The sequence below is a fragment of the Manis javanica genome, chromosome 6 (genome assembly GCF_040802235.1).
Source record: "Manis javanica isolate MJ-LG chromosome 6, MJ_LKY, whole genome shotgun sequence".
Classification (NCBI taxonomy): domain Eukaryota; kingdom Metazoa; phylum Chordata; class Mammalia; order Pholidota; family Manidae; genus Manis; species Manis javanica.
In genome coordinates this window covers 71,446,566-71,468,320 of record NC_133161.1, presented here as the reverse complement: position 1 = coordinate 71,468,320, position 21,755 = coordinate 71,446,566, and the positions used below count along the sequence as shown (strand labels likewise).

Sequence of the window (21,755 nt, the reverse complement as noted above, 5' to 3'; positions counted from 1 at the left end):
AGAAGAAGGGGTAATTAATAAGGTATGTTAGGGAAGAACCTAAAGAACTTGATAGTCCATTGATGTGTAAGAAAAAGGAGAGAAATAAAGCCAAAATGACTCATTCCTTGTCATGCCCTGTATCAATGAAACTTGAACTTTAGATATCTGTATGGGGGTATTACGAGTTCCTAAGACCACCCCCAGGCCCAGTGATTTACTAGAAAGACTCATAGGATTCATCATATAGTTATACTCAAGGCTCAGATTTATTATATCAAAAGGATACAAAGCAAAATCAGCTTCAAAAATGTTTGAAAAGGCACTTGGGGAAAAGTCCAAGGAAAAGCAGGTACAAAGTTCTAAAATCCTCTCCTAGTGGAGTCACAGGCACACTTAATTCCAGTGGCAGTAAGTTATAACAGTATGTCCTAAGTGTTGGCTGCTGATAAGGAAGCTCATGTAAGCCTAGAAATATACGGTTTCTTCTCAGGTTTCAATCACAAAGGCATCCTCTGCCTACCACCTACCAAAATCCAGACTTCCAGAAGGGAAGCATGTGTTCAGCATAAGCCATATTGTTTCAATAGTCTAAGCATGAGAGACTCTTACCATTTAGGGAAAGCTTTATGTTAGTGTAGGGAGCTGTTTACCAGCTATGCTCTCAGATGCCAGTCAAGGACCAAACTTGTAAATGGGTTTTTCTGAGGAGATAGGCATTCTCACAGTTGCTGTCTTAACTCTTTTCTGCACTGCAGGTGAATAAGTGAATTTCACATTTTAACCCAGTCAGTTGGCTGTAACCACAGAGGCATCCCAGAGACTGGCTGGGGTCAAAGTCAGTACATCACTGTCTAACCTGTAAGCCTCATCTTCTAATCCTCCTCCTTTTAGCTATACTGAAATATTTGATTTCCCAAATGGCATCCTGCTCTTTCACGACCCTGGGCTTTTTGCATGCAGGTCCCTCTGCCTGATGCTGCCCGTTTCCCTTCAGGCTGCCTCGTGCACTCCTGTGTTCTTTCAGTTGGTTTGAATGTTACTTCCTTTGTGTCATCTTCTTTGCCAGTCTTCCTAAACTTACACATTTCTTCCTCCATTCTCTTAACATCTGTACGATCCCTTGCATATTATGCTTACCTTTTTGCCTTATTTTAAATACTTGGTTACCCTTCTGTCTTTCTGCCCTGTTCCCCAAAATCCTTGTACAAACTTGCATTCTTATCACATTGCTTTTCATGTTGTTATAATTACTTGTTTAGTCTTCTGCCTCTTCCACTAGATCATAAATTCTTCAGAACAAGGGAGTCTTCTCTTCTTTATTTCCTTTTCTTAGCACAGTGCTTTGTTTAGCACATAGTAAAGACTTAGTAAATGTTTCCTTAGTGAAGTTAAGTGAAGATATAGAAAGGTTGGGCTGGAAACTGAAGAATTTACCTGATGGGCTCTATTTGCTCTGGAAAGTAAGAAATAAGGTCCCCTGTTAAAATGTACTCAAGGGGTAAAGGACTTGGTGGGTAGAAACCAACTGAAATAGCCTTCGTGGGAAATTACTCTCATCCTTTTGCTCACTTGATTCTACAAGCATCCTTTGTTCTAGCAGGTGTAGCAAGTCCAGACTCTTTCTCTTTAACCTTTAGATCTGTAATCTAGATCTCTTATTTCTCTAGTGATATTTCCCCCATCCTTATCCAAATCAAGCTCCTCTCAGCAACTCATTGTCTTTACTACACAGCAGAGGCCATTCTTTCAGAAATGCTCTTACTCTTTCTTTCTTTGAGCTTTTCCTAATCATTACCCAAAATGATTGAGGCCCAAATCAAATTTGACTTTCTCCATTACTACTTAGACCCACATCAGTTTTTCTTGTTACTGCCCTCACATCAAACTTTATGTAATTTAGATTGTTTAATTTTATTTACCCAACTAGTTGATAATAGATAATTATTAAATATTTCATGAATGACTTAATACACAGATACATCTGACATATTGTTGCCCAGTTTTTTAAAATTTTATTTTATTTTTATTGAAGTATAGTTGATACACAATCTTATATTAGTTTCAAATGTGTAACACAGTGGTTCAACAGTTACCTGCATTATTAAATCCTCACCCCACTGGTGTAGTTACTGTCAGCATAGGAAGATGTTACAGAATGATTGGCTATATTCTCCATGCTGTACTACCATCCCAGTAACCAACTTACATTATGATTGAGAATTTTTGTGCCTCTTTGCTCCCCTTACCCTCCCCATGCACCCACTCCAACCCCTCCCCTATGGTAACCACCAGTCACTTCTCTATGAGTCTACTGCTATTTTGTTCATTTTGTTTTGTTTTGTTTTTAGATTTCACAGATACATGAAATCATATGGTATTTGTCTTTCGCCACCCAGCTTATTTCACTTAGCCTAATACCCTCTAGGTTCTTGTTGTGGCAGGGTTTCTTTCTTTTTAATGGCTGAATAATATTCCATTGTGTATATGGACTACATCTTCTTTATCCACTCATCTATCAATGGACATTTAGGTTGCTTCTGTATCTTGGCTATTGTAAATAATGCAGCAGTAAACATAAGGGTGCATATATCTTTTTGAATCAGGGATGTTTTTTTCTTTGTGTAAATTCCTAGAAGTGGAATTGCTGGGTCATATAATATTTCTGTTTTTTAGTATTTTGAGGACCCTCCATACTGCTTTCCACAGTGGCTGCAACCAATTTCCATTCCCACCAACAGTGTAGGAGGGTTCCCTTTTTTCCACATCCTTGCCAACACTTGTTATTTCTTGTCTTTTGGGTAGTTATTGCTGCTTAGTTTTAATAGTTAAGGAAATAAGCTGAGGTTTATCTGTTTTCATTTTTTTCCTTTTGTGTAAAGAGTAGCATGCTATTTATCATTTACCTGGTTGCATATAGTTTATATCTGGAGATTAATAAGTTAAATTATCAGATGTTGATATAAAATTTACCATGTAGGAGTTGAAATTTCAAAGACCAAGTCATATTATAAATACGGATATGAGTTTTATACCAAAATTCTGTGCAACTCTTGTTTTTGCAGTAAAATGAACTTGTTTCTAGATATGAAAGAACATTATACGTAAAATTTCGGTGCTGTGAAGGGAATGGGATGTGAATGACTATGTCAAAAGAGCATGGAATAACTTGGAAAGGGAAGTATTTATATCAGAGTGTCACAGTTCGGGGTGATTTTGAAAAACACATTTTAAATGTAAAGTTGCTTTCATATAGTTTTCAAAATACTGGGTCATGTTTATATCGCTGCTTTCCTTCTGGTGTTTTCAATAGTTTCAGGGGCAGCAGACAGATACTGTGAAACTTGAATTTGCAGAAGAAAACCTACCAAAAGAGGAAACAGGATTTTTACCAGCACATTCACAGATAACCTATTTGGACGACACTGGTAAATTTTGATTATATACCACCATATGGTGTTTTTATACCAAATATTCAGTAATTTGTTTTTTACTTTAAAATTTGATGCAACCTAGGTCCTTGGGCATTTCACTATAATCTCTTTGGTCTCAGTTTTCTCATCCTAAAAGTGAAAGATTTGGACTACTTATGTTTTTGATCCTTCCCAGTTCTTACATTCTATGATTATAAATTATTTTCAATAAAGACTTGAAATTGGTAGATTTAGGAGTGCTTTAGCCATGAAGACAGATGAAATGATCTCGAATTATACTATCAATGTTTTCTTGTTTTAATCATTCAAAATGAATTTAAATCGAAATCTGAGTTATTACTACTAAAAAGCATTTTTTTAAAGAAGAGTGAATATGCTCTCAAGTGATTGTAGTACTTCACTGAGAAATTTATATTGATGATCTGTATTTTTTTCTATTCATATAATTTAGATGTTAGTCATAAAAGCAAGTTATCTACTCATCAAGATATTGAAAAAATTAAACAGCTTGAAGGACAAGTTCAAGAATTAGAAAACCTCATATCCGCTTTGCAGCAACAGTTGAAAGAAACTGAAGAAAACTATGGGGCAGAGATTCACTGTTTAGAGGAAAGACTTCAAGCTGTTAGTGAGTCCACAGTTCAGCCAAGGTATCCATCTACTTAATAATTTTGTTCAATAATATTTGTTGCTTAGAATCAATCATAGTAGGTTGTAAGAAAAAAAAAGTTTTAGCAAAGTTATTTGAAAGACATGGGATGTGGAATTACCAAGAAAGAAAAGCAGGAGATAATTCTTTATCTTTGAAATGTGTGAAATAAATAATGGTGTAAATCAAAAGATTTCATTATAGGAATTTTACTTATAACTTTACCTTATAAATGTAATTACTGATTATTATTAATCTTCTGAATTAAATCAGGCAGTGTGCATTATTTGTTATTGTATGCCTAGTTTTTGCTACTCTAAGGAGGGGAATATCCAAGGAACATAAAAAATAATCATCCCAGTCATGGCAGGACTACCTCCAGTTGGTTGCCTATTTCTCAGATTCACCATGTACAAAACTCTGAATCTTCAACTCAACATTTGCTCCTTCTGCAGCCATCTCTATCTATGGCGATTCCCCTCCTCTCATACCTCACTTATAGTCTGTCAAGAACCACTGTTAACCGCCACCTCCAAAATATATCCAAACTGGATTTCTGTTGTCAGCGTTCTCCATGGTTCCTGACGTTGTCATGTCTCACCTGAATTACTGCAGCAGCTCATCTCCCTGCTTCTGCCCTCACTGTTCCCTAAAACCTGTTCTCAACAGTTTCAAAACTTTGCTTTTAAAATTTTAACACAGATACATTATTCTAAAACACTTCTGTCCTTAAAATGCCTTATTAGGTCCTGCATGATGGGTCCCTTTTACCTTTACCTCTCTGTCTTTTGTCTCCTACAGACTTGCCAGTCACTTACTATTCTTAAGCCACACAATCTCCTTGAGATCCTCAAACTGTCAGTATGCTACTGTTTAATGGACTTCTCATTGCTGTCCTTCTACCTAGAATGATCTTTCTCTACATACTTGCATACCCAATATGTTCACCTCCTTTGGGTCTTCTCTCAAATGTCATGTTCTTATGAGGCCTGTCTTGATCACCATATTTAAATCAAAATCATCCCTTGGAACTCTGTATACTAATTTACTGTATAATTTTTAGATTATTTAATATCTATTATATATATGTATAAATATATGTAACTATATCTATATAAATTTAAAATGGTTTTTTGAGAGAAGGGTTTATTTGTTTTTGTTTATTGTCCTTTTCCTGTGAAGGAGTTCAAGCTTTGTAAGGGTGGGGATTTTTGTTTTAAGTCACTTATGCATCCCAAAACCCTATAATAATTCCCTCTGCATAGTAAGTGCTCAATAAATATTTGTTAAAGGAATGAACAGTTTATAATTTAATGGGGAAGTGTGCTGTGGTATTTAATTAGCTCTGTAAAATCCTCAGAGATCTAATCTAACTTTGGCTGGCTCTACTGTTTTAGGACTGATGTCTCCATAGGCACTTGTTAATGGAACCTCATCATGTGCTGCTTTAGAAGTGGTCTGTTTCTCCTTTTATTCAGGGTCTGTAGGTAGGCTTTAGAATTATTCATTCAGCATTGGCACAGCCCTATAAAACCTTCCATTTTATTTGACCAGTGGTTCCTAAACTTGACCATGCATCAGAAACACTGGGGTTTGTAAAATCTAATATTACATTTGAATTCTTAAAGTTACAGATTACTAGATCATACATTTGGGGAGTCAGACTCAGTACCTTTGAGATGGAGCCTGGACATTTGTATTTGTAACAAGATAATTCTGATGTAGGAAATCATGGGCTAACATTTGGAAACTACTACTTTAAATTTTCTGATATGAAAGAAAATAAGTACTTAACAAGAACTCTCTACTAACTGGCTACAGTATTTCAAATAGCCTTCTTTAATTAGTGATGCTTTCTCTCCCAAGCATGAAGAAAAAGGAGATTTATGGAAATGTAGACTTACTTTGCTATTCTTATATTCAAGCTTTTGAATTCTCTTTGAGTTTCTATAATGCTCAGTGGAAAATGTGTTGATAATGCCTTTTAAATAAAAACCATTAGTTTTCCCTCAACCTCTCCACCAAAAAAAAAGAGGTTTACTGACCACCAAGTTCATTCCTAACAGTAATGATTCAAAATTATTTCTTGTAAATGTCATCACATATTGAACACAACTGTAATGCTTTTTGAATAAAGAACATACTGTTTTTCTAAGGCAGACTTGAAGTAGTTTAAGAAAAATAATTGAGTCATTCATTTAATAAATATTTGGTGATGTCATACTAGAAGCCTCTTACGATATAGTATGGGACTGAAATAGACATGGGCTTTAGAGTCAGACAGACCTGCATTTAACCCCCTGATTTGATATTTTACTGTCTATATGATCTTGGGGAGATTATTTAAACATGTCTAAGTAATATTAGGAACAATGAAAACTGCCCTTAAGATGAAGATAAAAAGAATAGTAACTGGGAAGAGCATTGGCTAGATGCTATGGAGGAAGCTTTAGATGTACATAAAGTGGCTCTTTCCTTTAAGGGACTTTGATGTAATCACTGAAATAATACTTATTCACAAAATTATAATGTTTAAAAAGTAGTGTTTGGGAAATATAACATGGTAATTCGACTAAAGTGCTGGAATTTAAGCCCATGATTGTATGGCATTTTTCACTGTTCATCATTGCACATTTCTGTAATACTGCCTATTGCAGTGGCTTTAGGGGAAATGGAAATGAAGGAGTGAATATGAGATATTGGGATGGAAAGAATGTTGAGAACCAAGCAGAGGGAAAATTAGAGAGATCTCTGTGTTGTTGAAGCTAGAGAATATGGAGAATAGTGGTGCATTTAAATAAATAGAGAAATTAGGCAGGTGAGGATAAGACCTTAATTGTAAGAGGGGAGCAGTGAATTCAGTTTCAGCCACACGATTGTTTTGAATCTGGGATAAACACTTTTTAAATGCTGTAAAGCTATAGAATGAGTTCATTGTGGACCAAATAACATTTTCTAGAGTTTGGGTTTTAATAGGTGGATAAATAGTCAGGGAGGGTTTTCTAGGCTATGAAAATAAGAATCAGAACTTGAAGCCCAGTAGCAGAATAGTGTATACAAGAAGGTATGAGGTACAGACAAAAGTGTGAGATCGAAGAACCAGCAAAGGACAAAGAAGAAAGACAAGGGAAATGAATTTTTACAACCATTTAACATGAACAAGAAAATGAGTAGGCAGTTTATAAGAGAAAAAATCTGCATGGCCACTAACATTTGAAAGGATGTGTTATCTGAAAAATAGAGACATACATGTTCTAACATAGTTTTAAGACTGTTATGATTCTGTGTTGCTAAAGTTTTAAGAAAATATTTCAAAGATACTGCTAAAATTAATATAACTTTTTAGAATATGACATTGTATTAAAACTTCAAATAACTACACCTAACAATTAGTAAACATCCACAAATGTGTGCAAGTATCTATGAGGATATTTATTTATGAGGATCTGTACTGTAGCATTATTTGTAATACTGAACATTTGGAAACAACCAAATGCCTATCAGTAGGGGGTTAGTTATGTAACTTATGAAATGGGACAATGACAACTTTTTTGTGGCCAATTTGGAGCAGAATGAAAGAAGAGAATCAGAGAAAAAGGGAAGAAATGGACAAGAGGAGGGTAGAATAAAGAAGGCAGCTTGGGTGCATAAGAAATTGTATTAACTGAAAAAGAAAATTACACTTTTGCCCCTTTAATCATTTTCCCATGGCTCCTACATATTAATCCTACCTTATTTTTTTTTTTTTTTGAGAGGGCATCTCTCATATTTATTGATCAAATGGTTGTTAACAACAATAAAATTCAGTATAGGGGGGTCAATGCTCAATGTACAATCATTAATCCATCTCAAGTCTAATTCTCGTCAGTCTCCAATCTCCTGAAGCATAACGAACAAGTTCTTACATGGTGAACGAATTCTTACATAGTGAATAAATTCTTACATGGTGAACAGTACAAGGGCATTCATCACAGAAACTTTCGGTTTTGATCACGCATTATGACCTATAAACAATCAGGTCAAATATGAATATTCGTTTGATTTTTGTACTTGATTTATATCTTGATCCCACATTTCTCCCTTTGTTATTATTATTATTTTTATTTTTAATAAAATGCTGAAGTGGTAGGTAGATGCAAGATAAAGGTAGAAAACATAGTTTAGTGCTGTAAGAGGGCAAATGTAGATGATCAGATGATCAGGTGTGTGCCTATGGACTAAGTATTAATTCAGGCTAGACAAGGGCAGCAAAACATCCACGGATGCAGAAGATTTCTCTCAAAGCAGGGGGGGTGAGGTTCTGGGCCTCACCTCAGTTGATCCCCAAATTCTCACCTAATGGCCCCCCTGCGACTGTGCCTGTCTTAGGTTGTTCCTCCCTTGAGGAATCTTACCCGTCTCTGGCTAACCAGTCATCTTCCGGGGCCATACAGGGAAATGTAAAGTTGGTAAGTGAGAGAGAAGCCATATTGTTTGAAAAGGTTAGCTTTTTACTTCTTTGCAGATTTATGTCCTGTGGCTTCTATGCCCAGCACTTGTCTCGAGGTATCTTTACCACCTGGAGGAATTATGATACTCGGTAAATTCGATATGAGGCACGAATTCTATTTAAGGGTTGTAATTAGGAAGAAAGAAGAAAAGCTACAGACGTAGCATATGGAAGGAAACATGGGAGGATTGATTATTTCTTTGACATATCTTCTTGTAGAGTACCTTAAGTATGTATAGGTTTTAAACTACTAACTAATTTGCACACACATATTAACATAATAAGAATATGGTGACATAAACAAAGCAAATCTATAATTACCATCCATCTCCAGTGAAGCCAAGAAAACCATTTAGGCACCCTAGGCATTTGTGAAAATTTGTCTGTGATATGATGTAATCCTACCTTATTTTTATGAGCCACGTTAAGCTGTTTTAAGAAAATGTTTTAAAAAATAATGCTTATAAAACAATGCAGAATAAAGACATGACACCAAATTCAAAAGGTACTTGAATAGATTAAAAACAAAAAATCAACAAGTGACCATGTATAAATTAAAGAATCTTCCCTTCACTGCCATTACTTCCCAGTTACACTAGAGGTAATCATTGTTACTTTTGATATGTGTTCCTACAGACTTTCCCCTCTCCTTCTTCCACTCTGTCTCTGTATGTAAATAATTCTTTAATAAAAATGAGATTTTATAAAACATTTTACTCAGTAATATCACAGGTAAATTAAATAGCTCCATGTCACACATTTGTAGTATACTTTATAAAACGATATAAAATTCAATGGTGACTTGTCAAAGTATTCCATCATTCAGTTGTGTTACTTTTAAGGTGAAAAATTAGTTGAAAATATGCTTTAAGTTACAATACCTGTAACTCTTGATATGTTTGTTTCCCCTGCTCTGATACACATTTTATGCAAGCTGTATATTTGGACTCACAGTAAAACTCACAGCTCTAATTACTTCATCCTCTTTATGTTTAGTTTCTCCATTGATTCACTGGTAATTACTGAATCTGATGTACGGAAAACAGTATACCCTGGAAGTTGTCTAAAGCAGAACATTGATGGTACAATAGAGGTATTATATCTTTAAACTGTTGCTTACACTGATTTAATTTTCCTTACTACCATTTTTCTGTGTTTGGTTTAAAAATTATTCAATAAAATAGTTCCTGAGAACTAAGCATAACAAATATACAGCTAATACCTTATATAAAAGACCCATAAGAATTGACAAGAAATGTATTTTTATAGCATAGGAAAAGCACAGAGAAAGCTAAAATTGGGAGGTTTTTTCCTAAATGTGTTCTAATTTAAAATTTGTCTTCTTTTTTATAAATGGACTTTGTAACAAATTTGCTTCAGTGTTCTGGCCAATACCTTTCTTCATTAAAGCCCCTCATCTTCTGCAAGATAGGCCAGCTAGGTAAACCACCCACTCCCTCTCCTCAACATTATGTGTTTTCCCAGTTGGTGGCCACTTTTCTCAAACTTGTAACTGCAAAATCCTGTTCTTCTCTCAGATTTGTAGTTCATAAGTCCTGTAGAAAATTAATAGCCCTCTCTATCTGGGTACATGGAAGAGTTGTTGATCACATTCTGATTCTGTTATACTCATCCCATATGGAGTATCTAGTTGGGTGACATCCAAATAATTGGTAAATAAAGGAATACTTTCATGCTGAGAACTTTTTCATTTTTAAAAATTGTTTCTTTTTCTATTTGTAGGTTAATTTGTATTTGTAGAAAATCAGATACAATAAGCACCAAGAAGAAAATTTGCCTTTAATTTCATGAGCAAACATAAGCCACTGATAACATTACTTAAAATTAAATACACACACCGTATTAATTATATTTAAGTATGTTTAGCCCACTGTAGAACATGTTAGTAATTGTAAATATTAAATATATTTCCATTTTTGCATCTTTAGGTTCACAATAATAAGTGCAATTATTTAGAATTACACACTAAAATTATTTTTAATTGAGCAATGAAAATTATTCAAATTTCTCAGACTTTTTTTAAGAATAGTGATCTGTTGAGGATATTTGAAAGTAGAAGTTTAAAAATGAGTGGTATAGAATTAGTGTAAATATGTATGTCATATTTTGCTTTTTAATTTAGTTTGTTGGTGAATATGGAGTGAAAGAGGAAACAAATATGGTAAAGTTGCTGGAAAAACAGTACCAAGAACGATTGGAAGAGGAAGTAGCTAAGGTAAGTTTATAGTTTGTCCAGAAGATATAAATAATAATAATATAAAAAATAGTTTTATTTCATTTGGGCCTTCAAAAAACATATTTTATTAATGGTGATGCACTTTATTTTTTCTTGTAAGTTTCATACATAGCTGATCTTTAAGTTGTTGGATACTGGTATCAGTTGTCTCTAAGTGTGATGTTCTGTGAATTTTTCTTTGATGTAGAAAAGTAATTGGAAACTTTTCAGAATGCCAAAACAGTTTTTTATAAATTTGTTACCTTGTGAAGGAGTTTGGCCTTCCTTAAAGGTGGAGGATATGGTAAGGAATGAGAAAGAAGATGGTCTTTCATATATTACCTTTTCCTACCTCCTTTCAGAGAAGTTACCATGATATAAATGACTAAATACTCTTTGCTTCTGTGCCCAGAGCCATTCTTTTAAATTCTTGAATACCAAGCATATCACCTACTCTACCATTATGATTATATTTCTTTTGTCTTTGTATTCTCTTTAAAATGCATATACCTGATTGAGCTCTTCAAGAGATGGATTCTGAGTTTGTCTACTTATTTTTTACATTATTTCAACTGTTCCAAAGTAATAATGCAGTGAAATGTATATGCATTTTAAAGGCAGAGGATTATAAATAGAAATACATAGATCACATTAGATTCAGCCTGTGATTTGGGTATATATTACTGAAAATAGACATTCAGTTACATATCACTACCAGGCAGTGTTGTGAATGCTGGGCCACAGCAGAGAAAAAGATGAAATCTGCTCCCACAGACCTTATGTTCTAGTTGGTGCAGGTGGACCATATAAAGATGGTGGTAAGTACTATGAAGAAAAAACAAACCTGGGTTATAGGACTAGGAAATTCCATGGGGAGGAAGGTGGCATTTATTTATGTAGGGTTATAGAAGGCTTCATTTTCTTTTAATTGAAATATCATTGATGTACAATATTATATTGGTTTCAAACATACAAGGGCTTCATTTTTTAAAATAATAGAAGAGAACCATGAAGGAAGTGAGAGTAAATCATAAAGATAACAGGTTGAGTACCTTTGGAGAGAGTAGGATGCAAAAGAAAGAGAAAAGTCAAGAATTATTCCAGCAGACCATTCCAAGAGGTAGCCAACAAGAATTGGCAAGAGTGTGAAGGCTACTTGCCCAACTTACAGGTATGCTGAGTTGGAGGATGGCTTCTATTCAGTCCTGCCCTCACACCCATGGTATCCATTTGGTGAAATGCTGTGAAATTCTAATTTATCTCCTCAGCAGATACAGATACAGAAAAAAGTAATACAGAGAAAAGGGGCAAGGCTTACCCTTTAGGGGAAAGTATTATTCCAGATTATTTCATGTAAGCACCTAAAAGAATGGAGTTGCTTTTTACTTAAGTATAAGAAGTAGGATGGAAAAGACTGCAGAGGTATAGATTTTAGAGAGGAGCACAAGAGTTAAGAATTTAGCATTTGACCCATTAAATACAAAACACTTATCAAATATCTAAATATAAATGGTTGGATTTTTTTTTTGTGTGTGTGTGTATATATATATAAAAACTAGACATGAAAATTTGGTAGTTTAATACGTAGGAGAATGTTTTTCAAACTGAATTGTAACTCATTTTTAAGTCATTATAACTCCAGGGGGTCCAGGGGGGAAATAAGTTCCCAGCCCAGGACAAATTACCTTTGAGCCAAAATCAGTCAAATGGAGAAATAAAGTGGGAGAAACCCTTTTATTGCTTACAAGCTGATGTCCACTTCTGCTCTCCCGTGTCTCTCGTGACCTGGCTGCAAAAAGGGACCCCACCCAACCTCTCAGGTCCAGATATGCCCTTGCTCCCCCTTGTAATCACCTATTGACATGGAGATGGACTACTTCTCTCCACCCCTTGGGAACACCTATTGATATGGAGATGCAATAAGGCCAGGCAAGACCTTCACCCCCTCCCTGTGGGAGTTACAGATGGGTCAGTATAGAGGGCCACGGGAAGTATGTGCACTGGCCATAAAGATAAAACAAAACTTCTCCCTAAGATTGATCTTACCTTCCAGATGTTTTGGGTGCACTACTATGATCTTTGGGGACCATTCTGCTGTTATTCCAGGAACAAACAGGAGGCCAGTTTTCAGGCCTTTTCCCCAAGGTGCCAGAAGGGCCATCCATTGCTGGTCCATGTGTCAAAATGTCCAGGGCTACATCCACTCAATAGAGTCTCCAGGGTTTAACATAGTTGGGGTTGGCAGCAGGATGTTGCTCTGCTGGCCATATCCTGGCTTCAATAACTCCTCTTTGGTTTGCACATACAGTTGTGTAAGAGGCAGCAATGTGTGTTAGCATATCCACAGGGCTCAAGGCTTCTTTTCAGGGCTTCTCTTTCAAACACCATAGCACTGTCCATAAGCAAACTGACCAGTCTCGTAGACTATTGGTGTCTGACTTCAGGTCATATTTCAACAAACTGTTGTACCTCTCTATCATGCCTGCCCCTGTAGGGTTATATGGTACATTCAACTTCCACTTTATTCTTAATTGCTGCACCCATTCTTGTAATGCATGTCCTGTGAAGTCCTGTGAAGTGGGTGCCTTGGTTAATTGCTCTCAGTCACCTGTGGCCAGCCACAGGCTGCAAAGAGATGCTCTAGGCCCCTTTTGGTGGTTTGCTGATCTTCATGACGTGCAGAAAAAGCAACCAACAGGCTGTGTCCACACAAGTCATGGCATATGGATATCCTTCTGATATGGGCAGAGGCTAAAGATAGTCTGTCTGCCACCTGACAAGGGGTATTGGCCCCTTTACCATTGTCCCATGTTGCTGCAGGACTTGGTGTAAGTCCCTCTTAGAGCACACAAGGCACTCCTTCCAGGCTCGGCTGACTTCTTCAAAGGTCAGCGGCAAGCCCCACCAACGGGATATAGCCCACATTGTCTTTTTTCCCACGTGCAACAAACTCTGATGTAACCATTGGGCTATATCAGAGGCAGGCTTTCCTTCTAGCCAACACACCTGGGCCACTTCATCATTTCCTGGGGACACCAAAAGCAAATGGCCAGTCATATAATATACAGTAACAGTCTTAGTCTGACCAGAGGCCCATAGGTCTTGCCACAACTCTTGCCCTCACAGGGGCCAGTGACCAACTATCCAGTTGGCATGATACCATGTTGGTAGCCACAGGGTCAAGCCCCCATAGACGGCCCAGCTGTCAGTGCAGACACTTACTGGGGAAGGCTCCTGGGTGATCACAAGCCATACTGCCCGCAACTTGGCCCATTGACTGCTCTTCCTCTCTCCATCCTCCATACATATTTTCTCAGTCTTAGGATGGAAAGCCACAGCCCTCCACTTTGGGGACTACCTATGACTGGAGCCATCTGTATACCAATCATCATCAGGTATAGAGGCTTTTCCCTTCTGATAAGAACTCTGAGCTGCCAGTGGCTTAAAAGGAAGTTCTTCCTGTTTCCACTGGTATATGTCACTGGCCCCAATAAGCATTGGAGTTTTCCACTTAAGGGTCTAGTAGACGGGGCCCAATGCTGCTGTAAGTATGCATCTGATTGGCTAGTGTAGGTATCTGTGCCATGCCACTCTTTGGCCTTTGGGTGCACTCTTGCACCCACCCCGACGCTGGGATAGTGGTTATTACCTTGGTCAGAGCTGTTCTGGTGATGGGCTCCTTAGCCAGCAAGGCACCGTACACAGCAGCCAGTTGCTTCTCTATCAAGGTGTACTGGACCTCTGTTTCTTTCCATAGTGGTAACCAGAATCCAGTAGGTTGATGTGTCAGTTGAAGCTACTGCCAAAGGCCCCATCCATAACTGTAAGGCTGGAGGCACCAGAGGGAGGGTTGAGCATGTCGAACGAGCTCAGCCCTCACCAAATAAGGAAAGGGGGCAGCAAAGCCCCCAACCCCGGCCTAGTAAGGGAAAGAGACCAACAGATTCCAGCCTGATGACACGCCAAAATCCCCAGCTGCTGCCCCCTCCCAACCTGGAACAGGAGTACTACCTTTCTAGTCCTTTGTCTGCTGTGAAGGCCTATGACATGTGCCTTAGGCTAGCTAATCCTTGCGCCACTGTATACCTATGCTCTCCCTCCTCCTAACTTCTTTATAAACTCACTGCCTGCCCTGCTGGGTGCAACTTCTTCTGGCCTGTGACTAACCAGACCAGTGAACATCGCCCAGGATTGCGCCCTATTAAACTTTTGGCTCCTTTGTTGCCTCCTCGCCTGATCATTTCAGCTCGATTTGACCTTACAATAACCTTCTTCAGTTGCATGAACATCTAGCTCACATTTCACCCAAGGCCTATATGGCCTTGACTGCTTGCTTAACAACAGTAAAAGCAGCTGCCCATGTTTAATCCCAGTCCTACCTGATGCCCTTTTGTACCAACTGGTATAAGGGCTTCAGAATTTGTGCCAAGTATGGGATAAACACTTTCCAGTAGCCCAAAAGACCTCAAAACTCTTGTAATACTTCCTCAGTGGTAGGGTGTAGGGAAAGCCTGGACCTTGTCTATGACTGCTTCTGGGATAACTTCAGTTTTACCTGATCAGACAACCCCAGCAACTTTACTGACAAACCAGGTCCCTGAATCTTAGTGCTGTTGACAGCCCATCCTTTCTCCTGTAGATATTTCAGCAATCTAGCAGCTGCCCCTTCTAATCTGCAAGAGAATCAGAAGTGAGCACTATATCATCAATGTAGTGGTACAGCCACACCATTTTCAGTTTCTTCCATGTGGCCAAGTCCTGAGCTATAAGTCCGTGACAAATGGTGGGAATGTAGACGTATCCTTGTGGAAGGACAGTGAATGTCCACTGCCGGCCTTCCCACGTGAAGGCAAACTGTTCTTGGCTTTCCTGTGCTATGTCAGTAGAGAAGAAAGCATTAGCAAGGTCCACGCCATAATGATACGTCCCTAGTTCATGACTGAGTGTGTCCATAGCACTGCTATAGAGGGCACAGCAGCAAAGGGTGTGTGACTTTATTCAGTTCCCTGGAATCCATGGTCATGTGCCAGGAGGCGTGCAACTTTTTCACTGGCCATACCAGGGAATTAAAAAGACTAAGAATGGGCCTTATGATGCCCAACTTCTCCAACTCCTGTAGAATTTCTCCAATTTCCTTGTGCCCCCAGGGAATTTATACTGCTTAGTATTTGTCACCCACTGAGGTACGGGCAGAACTACAGGCGGGTGCTTAGCATGTCCTCTTAGAACTCCCTTCAACACACATACCTTCAGTCTGAACTTACCTGCAGTGGTCTGTAACCCCAGGCCCTGCAGGATATCACTGCCAAAATATATTCAGGGATGGGAGAAATATACATAGTATACTCCTTTGGGGTAAACGCCCTGTCCCTTATGGGATTTGGGCTTTCTTCACTCTAACTGCCTTACCCCCATAGCCATCTATCACAGCAGGGGTTCCAGGAAACCACTCAAGGTTGCCATGAATCAGAACATTCAGCTTCTGTGTCCACCAGCTCCAGGACATGTACATTCACAGAGGACCAATGAATTGTTAATTCTACATGTGGCCTCTGGTTCCCACCACGTCTCCCAAGGTGGGGGCCTTGACCTCCACTGCCTTAGTCAAACTGCAATGCCCAGTTGACCTATTGTGAGGTGAGGGCACAGGCAGAGCCAGAGTATCATCCCCCAGGAAGTCTTGCAGGGAGAGAGGCTAGACATGGGGCTTTGCCTACGACTTCCATGTCCTGGACCCCAGTGACTAGAACTGCTGCTCAGGCTTTAATTGGTGCCACAGTTCTAACAAGATCCTATTGGGCTGCCCATCAAGTTTTTCTTTCACTACTCTGGCCTTTATCTAATCAATCCACATTTGGGTCCTCAAGACCTTCATAGGGCCCTTTGCACCTCTCTTTTCAGTTGTAGCCCATACTTCCTTAAATGCTCTTACTGTTTGAACCTCCCCCAGATCTGCTGAAGTACCACTAGCGTCACTTACAGGTTGCCCTATGTGAGGGGCAAGAATAGTCACTAGGGACCCAAATAGAGATCTGGGAGCTGTATGCAACACCAGATTTCTCATTCCTATGGTGAACAACTCATTGGAGCCCTGAGGGTCCATATTATAGATGGTATTTTTCATGGCCAACTCTCTTAACACCTACTGGAGCTCTGCATACGTTTTCCAGCTAGTGGGTAACTATGATAAATCACCCTGATTAGGCCAAACTGCTCTGATGGCTGCTGTTAGCCAATCTAAAAGCACCTGATTCCCTGAGGTGTGACGGGCACTTTGCAACCACTGCCAGAGGTGAAGGTGAATCATCAGGGAAGCCAGTCTACCACCCATTTCAGAACCTGACATAACAATGTTTTCCACCCCATATCCCAAAGATTCAAAAGCCACGTAGGCAGAGGTTCCGTCGGCTTCTGCCAAAAATGGATGCTCATATCCACCAGCTCATCCTAGGCATAGGAGCGCAGCTTGGAGTGCTACACAACCTGGGGAGGGGGTGGCTCCTCCTCCTGAGGAGCCCAGGGTTGTTGCATTTTTATTTTTTTAATTACAACCAGGTGGGTCTTTAATACAGGAGAGGCTGGTGCCTCAGGCGGCAGCCTCTGCCTCACTATCTAATCCTCTCTCCACATTTCCTCTACCATTTCCTTGGCTGAAGGCATAGCTCTTTCCTCCCTTTCCCTGACAGCCTCCTGCAATGAGGCTTCTGCTGCCTTCCCCCTCACTGCTAACATATCTTCTAGGAGCATGACCTGTCTTCTCAGTAACTGTCTCTCTTTCTTAAGGGTAGCCCATAGATCATCGTTCTGCTTCTCCAAGTGATGCTGAAGTGTGTCTCTCAGCAAGTCTCTCTCTCTCCTTGATAAAACTTTTCACTATCTCGAGGAAAAGAGATCCTACAATCCCAGCTGCTACACTGCCACTCAGGGACATCTAAGCAGTCTTCTGTCTCATGGAGGGCTAATTCCACAGCTTCCAGTGTCTCCACCCTTCCCCACTTCTGGGGAAGGCACCACCTGTCTAGGAGGTTCTTTACCCTAGACCAGTTCCTAACTAGGGGCTCCCCAATTGGAAGCCCCACAAATAGATGGCTCCCAGGTGAAGCTGCACCCTCTGCCACTGCAGACACTAGGGCCTCCCTCCATCCACGGGGATTTCCAGGTATCTCCCCACTATCTGTAGGGGCAGCCTGCCCAAGGGTCACACCCATGAAGACAAATTTCAGGTTCAGGGGTCCTGTCAGCTACCGCCAGATGTAACTCCTGGGGGAAAATAATTTCCCAGTGCAGGGCAAAATGTCTTTGAAACTGAAATCAGTCAAAGGGAGAAATAAAGTGGAAGAAATCTGTTTATTGTCTACAAGCAGTCATCCACTTCTGCTCTCCTGTGTCTCTTGTGACCCCTCTGCAAAAAAGCGACCCCACCCAACCTCTCAGGACTAGATATGCACTAGCTCCCTGTAATCACTTATTGATATGGATATAGACTACTTCTCTCCACCCCTTGGAAACACATTTTGATATGGAGATACACTAAGGCCAGGCAAGAGATTCTCTAAATGCTGCAATTTTACCCAGTCATGAAGTTCGTTTGTTTTATAACCAGGATTTTATTATGGAAATAAGTTATATGTGTTTTATTAATGGAAAGGTTCAATTATATTTACACAGAAACATACCTATATATGCTTTGGGTGACAGTATAAAGTGTGTGTGTGTGTGTGTGTGTGTGTGTACCATGGTTGCAGTGAAAAAATTTGAAAATTACTCATACAGTGAGTGCAGATATAAAGTGTGTGTGTGTGTGTGTACGTGTGTACCATGGTTGCAGTGAAAAAATTTGAAAACTACTCATACAGTGAGTGCAGATATAAATGTGTGTGTGTGTGTACCATGGTTGCAGTGAAAAAATTTGAAAACTACTCATACAGTGAGTACAGATATAAAGTGTGTGTGTACTGAAAGGAAAGGAGCGACACATAGCAGCAATTCACCGGAGAGTTCCGCTTTATTAGGGAAAGGTGCTGGGTTATATAGGAGGGGGCATGAATTGATTGAGGTGTCACTTCTACGGGGCTGGTGGCTGTTGGCTAGGTGCTGGGATTGGGAGGGGGGCGAGAGGTGATTGGGCTTCAGGTGGCGCCGGCGGGAACTGAGGACCCCGAAGAGAAGCCGGAAGTTTGCCATCTTACTGGTGGGGACCCTTCATTCCCCCCTTTCTCCTCTATGGGTTTGTGGATGTTGCTTTCTCTCTGGCTGCTTCCTGCTGAACAGGGGTGGAGAAGGGAGTGAGGGCTTGAGGATTGGGAGGAAAGGGTTGATAGGACTCCCCGCAGTAAGGACGAGTAGATGTGGACTTCTTCAGGTTTGGAAATCAGTGAAGGTTCCCTGTAACCATAGGTTGGCCAAGAGGATATGGGTGTCAGGAGCCAGGCGTCTGTGGCTATTGTTTCCAGGAACAGTTTCCAGTGGAGAGAGGGGTCCATCTCAGCGTGTGGTAAGGAGGTCACGTGAGGGTGAGGGATCTTCTGTGGCCAGAAGCTGGTAGTTCCTGAGTAAAAGCTGGTTGAAAGCTTGATTAGAGATTTTTCCGACTTGGGATTTGATGAACTTTATTATACAGGGTAAGAAGAGACAGGCGAGAAGAATGATTATTATGGGGCCTGCAATGGGCCAGAGCCAGGTGAGGAGGAGGTTTGTTAGTATTGACGAGAATGGGTTGGAATTGGAAGCAGAGTGGAGACTGGAGGCAAGGTCGGTGAGTTTGGTAATGTCAGTTTCTACAATGCCAGATTCGTTGATGTAATAGCAGCACTCTTCCCAGAGGAAGACGCAGGTGCCGCCCTTCTCAGCTGTAAGCAGATCTAGGGCCCGCCGGTTTTGAAGGGTGACTTTAGCTAGCGAAGTGACCTGTCTTTGGAGAGAGGCTAGAGAATCGGCAGTGGATGTCAGGGCTCCCTCAAGTTTGGCATTGAGATCTCTAACTGCCTATAGAGAGTGACCCAAGGCTCCTCCCGAAAACCCTGCCCCAATGGCTGAGGTGGTCCAAGAGATACTGACCATGATGGGAAGGAAAGCAGCCCTTTTTGTGCGCGAGGGCAAGGGAGGTTGGAGCTCAAGGAATTCTGCCATGCTGTAAAGTGTTAACTGTGGGATTAGGGTGACGAGAATGCAGGGTGTATCGGAGTTGAGAGGCAGTGAGTTGAAAAGACTGCTATTACACTAAAAGAAGTGTCCTGGTTGCGTAAAAGTCTTAGAGCCAGAGGTAGGGGTGTAGATAGAGAGGCAGTGAAGTGCGCTGGAAGGGGGTGGAGTTGGGCCTACACAGTGGTGGATGGTGAGATTATCTGCGTATTCTGGTTCCCATAGGGGTATGTCTGCCAGGGGGCAGAGGGGTTGTCTTTCTGCATGGAAGGAGTAGTTGGAAATATTAAGGGGCACGGCGGCCAGCAGTGGGCGCTGTAGTGATGCGCACAAGAAACAATTGGCTGTGTTAAGGGTGTGGTTGAGAAAGATGGTGGTGTCCTGAATGAGCTGTAATGAAGAGTAGGAGAAATGGGAAGAGGGGTGGGGATAAGAAGATGAAGAGGCGCTATCAAGAGTTTGGATAATGACTTTTTCGGAATGTCTGCTATCTGATGCAACTTGAGAGATCTGGGAATGAGAGGGAACATACTTTCGAGAGATATGAAGGGTACTGTGGGGGGTCGAGGACCCCCTGTAGTAAACTGAGGCTGTGACTCTGGCAGCCCATCGAGAGTCCCAGGGATCTGGGATTGATAAGAAGAATGAGCCATTGGGATATTTCATGAAACGGTTGGAGGAGTAATACTGTGGGTACTGGAAGTTACCTATGTAGTGAATGGTGCAAGACTAGTAGGGACATCTCCTGTAGGTATCTGGCCATCGCCTGCAATAGGCTTGTTTTTGGTCATAGAGGAAGCAGAGGTAGGGAGAATAAGGGTAGCTGCTAGTGAACACTTCAGTGGAGGGAGGAAAGTGGAGGTGTAAAGGCTCAGAGCAGCTTTTCAGAGGGCAGTCTGGTGTGGCAATGAGGGCAGTAACTTTTGTTTGATGCTGTGTGTAAGTCTGTCTGACTTTGAATCGCCATACAAAGGAGGCTGGGGTGGTGGGGAAGACAATAGGAATGAGGAAAAAAAGCGAGAGAGCAGTAAAGGAGGAAAAAGTCATGATTTGGGTATGGATGGCAAAGGGGGTGAATGGAATTTTGGAGGAAAGAGGACAATAAGGTCAGGAGTCTGGAGGGAGGGAGAGTTTATAAACTTTTGTAGGTTAAGAGATCTTTTAGGTGATGTGGGGACAGAATGGTAAGGGGCGCCCTGAATGTCAGTTTATGAGCTGCCTTCTGCAAGAGCTGCCCAGAGGCTAATGACCGTAGGCAGGGGGCCCATCCCCGAACTGTGGGGTCTAATTGCTTGGAGAGATAAGCTACTGGGGCAAAGGATGGGCCATAATATTGGCCTAGGACTCCTAGAGCTTGACTGGACCTCTCATGAATGTATAATGAGAAGGGCTTCGACAAATCAGGAAGATGGAGAGCTGGGGCTTCCACAAGGGCTTGACAGAGCTTAATGAAGGAGTGTTGGGGTGAGGAGGATAAAGGTTTTTTAGGGGGGGCTCTTGCTGAGGTCGTATAGGGGTTTTGCCAACAGGGAGCAGGGAGAAGTTAGGGATTTACGGTCTAAAATATCTAGCCAGGCTTAGAAAGGAAAGGATTTCTGTCTTGGTTTTGGGAATGGGCAGGTCAGAGAGGAGCCATTTTCTGTCTAAGGTAATGGACTTTCTTTGTTGAGATAGAAGGAATCTGAGGTAAGTGATAGGAGGGGAAGAGATTTGAGCTTTGACCGGGGATACTCGGTAACTTCTGGACGCTAGAAGGTTAAGTAGGGAGGCAGTGTCAAGTTGAGACTGTTCTCACGAGAGACTGCAGAGTAGAAGATTGTCCATGTA

At 40.5% G+C, this 21,755-nt stretch overlaps 1 protein-coding gene across 17 annotated transcripts in view; it reads left to right on the top strand.

Annotated features, from left to right (window-relative positions):
* Positions 1–21,755, top strand: part of AKAP9 (A-kinase anchoring protein 9) — a 209,264-nt gene that overhangs the window by 75,929 nt on the left and 111,580 nt on the right. For all 17 annotated transcript variants that reach the window (XM_037019808.2, XM_073238857.1, XM_073238864.1 and 14 more), the window contains 4 exons: positions 3,293–3,407; positions 3,865–4,063; positions 9,548–9,644; positions 10,695–10,787. In XM_037019808.2, coding sequence (XP_036875703.2) covers positions 3,293–3,407; positions 3,865–4,063; positions 9,548–9,644; positions 10,695–10,787 — 504 coding nt within the window. The remainder of the gene's footprint in view (positions 1–3,292; positions 3,408–3,864; positions 4,064–9,547; positions 9,645–10,694; positions 10,788–21,755) is intronic.